Consider the following 7,127-nt stretch of genomic DNA (forward strand, 5'->3'; position numbering starts at 1 on the left):
ATACTGCGGGCCATAAGCCGCAACATGTCAACATCAGTAAACAAGTGAAAAAAAAGGGCCAGATAACGGTTCTAATCTTGTAATTTTTCAACTGTCAACTATGAATAAAGGAGTAAAAACTTTGACTGCAAAGCTCCTTGAACACATTCGTGTGAAAAATAATAATAAAAAATAAGCACATTGTTATGTCAAATCGCTTCATACTAAAATTCAGAAAAACAACAAAACTGATTGTGCATGGACTCTTCTCACTAATTGAGCATTCCTAAAGCACATTGAATACCACTTAATCTACAGTCCTCTAGATCACATCGGTCCAATCATTTGCCGGGGATAAAAATTTATAAGGATGAAGGATTTCCTTCAGCACAGAGAGAAGGAAGAAGGAACTGCTCTTTACTGACAGTAGCTTCACCTGGACAACCCCGGGGGCGAGGCCTCAGGGCCTCACACTGAATATAAGGACGTGACATTGTGAGACAAAACACCTGTGGCTGCAGATCTCCAAGAGCATCTCAAATCTTGAAATCAACCTTCTTCACACACAGGTATCAAGATTCTTGTTTTTTTTTTTTTATTCATGCAATATGGTGCTTTAAAAGTATTTTTGTCTTTATCCTTTGATGCTAATTTAGATTTTATTTCTTCCAGAGATGCTTCTCTCTGTTCTTTTTCTGCTGGGCTTGTGCCTGGTGCCTGCTCACTCCAAACCATCAGGTACATCAGCTACATTATATTACATTTATACAATTATATTGGTATTGACACTGATGGACAATTTTGACCAGATTGTTGTATTCTTTTCAGGACAATATTTCGGCAGTCCTCTCCTTCAGCAGAGTTTTGAGGATGCTAAGAAACTAGTGGATCATGCTTACAAGTACTCCAGAGAAGAGTGAGTTTGTTTGGTTGTGTGAGATATTTAAAACAAATGGCTTAAGGGTACACAGTTGTGTTTTAGAAACATGGCATTTGGCAGTTTTTTTTTTATGCATTTCTTTAAATTCAGGTCTGGGTATGTCTGTTAAGTTAAAGCTACAGAAAGGACGAAAATAATGATTAACTTGTAATCTAACGTCTCAAAGTTCAAGTAGAATAGTACAAAGTGAATCAAAAAAAAAATAAAAAAAAATAATATATATATATATATATATATATATATATATATATATATATATATATAAATTATTAAACTCTGTTCCTAAATAAAAAATTACAAAAAAATGAAAAATATTTCTTTTTTTTAACCCTGTGGTCTTTTCTCCTTCAGGAGTCTGAGAAGAGTTCGCAAGGCAGTGGTGCGCCCTCACGATGCTCTCCGTCTCCTCAAGCAGCCTCGCGCTAACACTCGCATAGCTGTGAGATCTGCAGACTATATGGCACAAACCCTCCGTCTGCTGCAAGAGCGGACACATCACATTCACAAACGCTCCCTCAATGCAACAGGTCAGACATGCAGCAACCAAACAAAGAGGACACAAACAGACATACACAGTCCTCACATTGATTTTTTTTCTTTTTGTGTGAAAACTTTTCCCCCTTCTTTGTTGAGGCTCTGAGGTGTTGGGTTTCTTAATTTTGCTAAAGCAAACACCTCAAAGCTATAATTAATGACTAGACATACAGATACATTGTTAAAGTGAAAGGTTTCCTTTACATTTTTTCAGATTTACTCACTGAAGAAGACCTGAGACGCCTTTCTGAAATAACTGGGTGTGCAGCTCGAGTCACTCTTCCAGAATGTCTCACCACACCAAACCTCAACAAGTACCGCACAGCCAGCAGTATCTGCAACAACCTGTAAGAGAAACTTTCAAATGAGAAACCATGATGTTTTTGATACTATTTCTTTATTGTAATAGCAGCTTTACCCGTATCTTGACTTTAGCTCAACTGCAGACAGCAAACACATGTATTCATCTAATCCACATTATCAACTTTTGTTACTTATTTCGATTTTTTGCCCTTCAGAACAGAAAAGTCCCTGTAAATTTACGAAAAAAAAGTTGTGTACTCGTTCCTGGGGTTTGTCAAGCAGCGTTACTAAACCTGATGTCTCTGGCTTACGTTTAGAAATAACCCTCGTTTCGGAGCCTCCAACACACAATTTACTCGGTGGCTACCTGCTGAGTATGATGACGGCATAGCTGAACCGAAAGGCTGGAACGTAAACCGAACTTTCAACAACTTCATGCTCCCACTGGTACAGCCTTGGAATCACACACACTGTCTTTAGCGAGCTATTGTGCATAAATGATTATGTTAAATAAAAATATACTGTTCCTGTCTTTTCAGGTGCGTCAAGTGTCAAACAACATCCTAAGCACATCGGATGCAGGCGTGGTGAACGATTCAGATTTCACTCACATGGTGACCTTGTTTGGGCAGTGGAATGACCACGATCTCACCTTCACGCCCTTCTCCCCTAGCATCGTCTCTTTCAGCAGCGGGATAGACTGTGAGGAGAGTTGCGAGAAAACTGAGCCATGCATCCCCATTCCGGTTAGTGTGACAAGTCAAACCTAAATATTCAGAAGTAATTTTCACTTCTGTAACCTTTGACTCATTCATAAATCCAGATCCCTCCTGGTGACCCCCGCCTGCCTAGCGGTCCAGACAGCTGCATCCCTTCATTCAGATCTGCCCCAGTTTGTGGAACCGGATTTTCGGCCTACAACTTTGGTGGAGAACCTGCAAAGAGGGAGCAGATCAATGCCCTGACAGCCTTCCTGGATCTCAGTCAGGTGTACGGCTCTGAGGAGAATCTTGCATTAAATCTTCGCAACCTCAGCAGTGGTGACGGTCTGCTGCGGGTGAACACGGAGTTCAGAGATAACGGCCGGGAGCTGCTGCCCTTCCACACTCTACAGGAGAACATGTGCGCCACTCGTAGAAACGTCACCAACAACGCCAACGCCAGAGAGGTGCCCTGTTTCCTTGCAGGTACATTACCATGCAACGTCACTTGAACATAAAAATGTGTAAATGGTTTGTAAATGTTTTTTTAAAAATGTTTTTACAATCAGTATTGAACCACTGTTGAATAACAAGAATTTTGTATGACCAGGCTGTGAAATCCTGTTGTTGATCCTATTCTAGCCCAAAGCCTGCTGCCTGAATAACAGAAAATGTAACACTACAGACCAATTTCATCAAAGCACATTGCTATTTAGGAACTTTTTGTTGATGTCATTGGGTTTTTTTTGTCAGGACATTCAGGGTCTAAGGAGTTGAACTACTGCTATATAAAGCATGAATAAATGATTTATCTGTATTAACAAGTTAAGTTGATTATGAATCCAAAGTAGGGATTAACTCCTCTGAACAACTTCTTAACCTGAACAATTCTGTCTGTTAGGTGACGTCCGCGTTGATGAGAACATCGCTCTGACTTCTATTCACACGCTGTTCATGCGGGAGCATAACCGCCTGGCTCGTCAGCTAAAGCGTTTGAACCCACAGTGGGACAGTGAGACCCTCTACCAAGAGACCCGCAAGATTATGGGTGCCTACACACAGGTAAATAATAGAGTCAGTCGTCTGGACATGGGTCTTACAGCCTACCGTCTTTTAGGGTGCACTCACACTAGGCAATCCGTACCCTGCCCAAGCGCACTTCACCCCTTAAGTCCAGTTCGTTTGACTAGTCACTAGTTTGAGTGCACCGATCCGTGCTCAAGCACGATACACTTCCTTGGCGTTGGTACGCTTGGAAGAGGTGTGCTTCGGCATGGTACAGTTCATGCACAAGCACAAGCATGGGCACACAGTATGAGTGCAGGCCAGAGGGGGAATTGGGAGGGGGGGGGGGGGGGGGGGGGGGCAATCATGCTTAAGCACGGTATGGGCCAACTTTACCAAGTGTGAGTGCACACTTACTGAAATAAATCTCTCTGTCCTACTCAGGTGTTTGTGTTCAGGGACTACCTGCCACACATTGTGGGCGACAGAGCAATGGCCACAAAGCTCGGCCGCTACCCCGGCTACAATCCCAATGTTGACCCCAGCATCGCCAACGTCTTTGCAACAGCCGCTTACCGCTTTGCCCACTTGGCCATCCAGCCAGTCCTGTCTCGTCTTGATGCAAACTACAGGGAGAACTCTCAGTTCCGCAGTGTTCCTCTGTTCCGGGCCTTCTTCGCCCCCTGGAGAATCGTCTTTGAGGGTGAGCTATCCAGAGAGAAGTTTCTAACATATTATTCACCTCTGTTCTTTACGGTCACCCTAATTTGAATTTTCTCTCTCTCTCTCTCTCTCTCTCTCTCTCTCTCTCTCTCTCTCTCTCTCTAGGTGGCATTGACCCTCTGCTCCGTGGTTTGGTTGGACGCCCTGCTAAACTAAACACTCAGGATCACATGTTGGTCGACGCTCTGAGGGAGAGGCTGTTCCAGTTTGTGCAGCATCTGGCTCTGGACCTGGGTTCTCTCAACATGGAGAGGGGACGTGACCATGGCTTGCCTGGTACATTCCTCCCGTAGTTTTCTGCATTTTAACTTTCCGTTTTAATATTTCGTCTTTCTTTACAGCCCTCATCAATTCCCTGCTTTTTGCATCAACTCCTCTAGGCTACAACTCGTGGCGAAAGTTCTGTGGCCTGTCAGCGCCCACAAACCAGGCACAACTTGCTCAGGTTCTGAACAACACTGACCTGGCCAGGAGGCTGCTGGAGCTCTATGGTACACCTGAAAACATTGATATCTGGCTGGGAGGTGTGGCAGAGCCATTTGTGGCCGGTGGTCGTGTTGGACCTTTGTTTGCCTGCCTCATTGCAGAACAGTTCAAGAAGATCCGCCAAGGTGACAGGTGAGTACATGTGCATGTGTGGTACTATCTTAAGGCACCAGTCTACTGACTTTGACCAGTCCAATAAAAACAATTTCAAGCTTACCCATTTCTGACTGACATGCTGTATCAACTGCTATCTGCAGACTGAAAACAAATCTCAAAAATATGTGCATTTCAAATGAAGTCACTGTGCACTTATCTCTTCTTCTGTTTCTCTTGCTGAAACAATCAGACTTTGGTACGAGAACCCAGGTGTCTTCACACAGAGACAGAAAGCTGCTCTGTCCAGAGCTTCATTATCAAAGATCATTTGTGACAACACTGGAATCACAACGATCCCCACTGACCCGTTCAAGGTGGAATCACGCAGGAACCGACGTGTTAACTGCGCAGCCATTCCGAATCTGAACCTGACGGCCTGGAGAGAGCGTTGCACAGGTGAAACAGCACAGCCCAAGACTTTTTGACCTCGGGAGGGGAGCACCATTTTCACAATCATTTGTCACCCACTGTGTTTTTTTTAACCTGGTGTGTTTTATTTCTTTTCTATCCCCTTGTATGGATATTGTTCTTCATGTGTGGTGTTTAATCTTACAGACGCTGATGGTGGCTGTAATGAAGTCAATACAACAGAGGTCGGTTTTAAATACTAACAAGTAGTTTTCACACTTTAAGAGCACAATGTAACCCCACCTTCTTTAAAAAGTGCACATTTAAATTTAATACCTCTTGTATTTAACATTTTGTCACCTTGGTGACAGTGGTCTTCAAATACAAGAACATTTAAAAAAAATATGTAGATAACAAAGCCCAACAATATTTAACTTCTATATTTCCTTCATATACAGAATGTGAGCGAGGACCAAGAGACCCTGGACCAAGAGGGCCCCGAGGACAACGAGGTACTTAATCTTAATATTATTTTCATGCCTGTTTTGACATGTTTTTAACAATATGCCATTTTTAACACATACTGACCCACAACAAGTCACTGACTACAACATATTCGTCAAAGATTCTGGGAGGAGTTCTTAGCTAGTTATGAAGGAGCCTGATATGAATATTGACGCCTCTATCCAAGCTACAAATTAGAATATTTCTATAGTAATATTTAATGTCTGAAACTGTGCCGCGGGGCAGGTAAGTAATATATTTGACAGTTAAATTAAAGAAACTAAACTAAACTAAACACATGTACATGACAAATTCAGCAAAGAGGTAAGAGGTACAGCTTTGTCAACAGGGGGCACAAAAAATCAACACATACCTAAAGTTTGTCAAAGAAGCTTTAAGCAATTAAAAAAAAGACTGTAGATATTTTAGTAAATTTGCTAATTTAGTTGCCACATTTGGACAACTCAAAACATAGTAGCAGTTTAGAAATGCATCTCATTAAAGTTGATATAAAGCTGAAAATATGATTCATACAAGCCGACAACAGGCTGTGCCTAAATACAACATTTTGAATAAATCAATACTTGTGTATCTCTGTAGGTCCAGTAGGACCCCCTGGCCCCAGAGGCCCCCCAGGACCGATAGCACTCAACATTAATGCTTCACAGCCACAATCTGCTTTCTCCGTCCTCCTGGGCAAGTACAGCTCAACTTCAGAGAAAATCATTCACTTCCGTCGCATCATCTACAATGAACAGAACCATTACAGCGCGCAGACGGGCATGTTTACGTGTGTCATCCCCGGTGTCTATCAGTTCAGCTTTGTCTGCACGTCCTACAGCAGTGCAAAAAGCATGGACCTGTGGTGTAACAACAATGTGGTACTGCATAGTTACCCCTTCCATCAGGGAGGTCGGCTTATGGCATCAGGGGACACGGTGCTCCAGCTGGAGGTGGGAGACAAAGTGTGGGTGGAGTCAAAAGCTGGGATCAGTGGCCTGAGCACCAAAAGCTACTTCTCAGGACACCTGGTCTTCGCTGTGTAAAGCAAACGGTCTTCTCCAGGCTAAACCCTCTAACACACCTTTGTTCTTTCTGCTTTTGGGATGTCTTTTCACAACTTCACCTTTTGCACTGAACTTCACGCACAAATAATCATGTTATCATAGCAATTATTAAATAGTGTCTAACTTGTCTTTTCCTGCCATGGCGCAGACTTGGGCACAACATACAACAGTGCTGTACATGTTTTACATTCTTCTGATTAAATTTTCCCTCTTGACTCAATTAACAAATTTCAATTTTTCATCCAGAAGCCTAATGAACATGAAGTATGATTGCAAAACAATTATTTAACCCTGTTACAGCATGCAGTCTGTCAGAGCAAAAGTTTCATCAGTGCAAAATGATGGACTAGTAGTGGGCTAGCTAATGGTGGACTAGCCAGT

The 7,127-nt window shown here is 42.7% G+C and overlaps 1 protein-coding gene across 1 annotated transcript; it reads left to right on the plus strand.

Moving 5' to 3' along the window:
* The first annotated feature begins 389 nt into the window (after nucleotides 1–389).
* On the plus strand, nucleotides 390–6,439 carry mpx (myeloid-specific peroxidase). The gene is made up of 16 exons (XM_061061931.1): nucleotides 390–548; nucleotides 652–717; nucleotides 808–895; nucleotides 1,271–1,446; nucleotides 1,668–1,800; nucleotides 2,074–2,203; nucleotides 2,296–2,502; nucleotides 2,580–2,943; nucleotides 3,359–3,519; nucleotides 3,907–4,165; nucleotides 4,291–4,461; nucleotides 4,566–4,803; nucleotides 5,018–5,223; nucleotides 5,383–5,420; nucleotides 5,634–5,687; nucleotides 6,280–6,439. Exons 2-16 carry the CDS (start codon nucleotides 654–656, stop codon nucleotides 6,286–6,288), a joined length of 2,298 nt encoding a protein of 765 aa, XP_060917914.1. The 5' UTR covers nucleotides 390–548; nucleotides 652–653; the 3' UTR covers nucleotides 6,289–6,439.
* Nucleotides 6,440–7,127: the final 688 nt, after the last annotated feature.

Source organism: Labrus mixtus, chromosome 17 (assembly GCF_963584025.1).
Source record: "Labrus mixtus chromosome 17, fLabMix1.1, whole genome shotgun sequence".
Taxonomy (NCBI): Eukaryota; Metazoa; Chordata; class Actinopteri; order Labriformes; family Labridae; genus Labrus; species Labrus mixtus.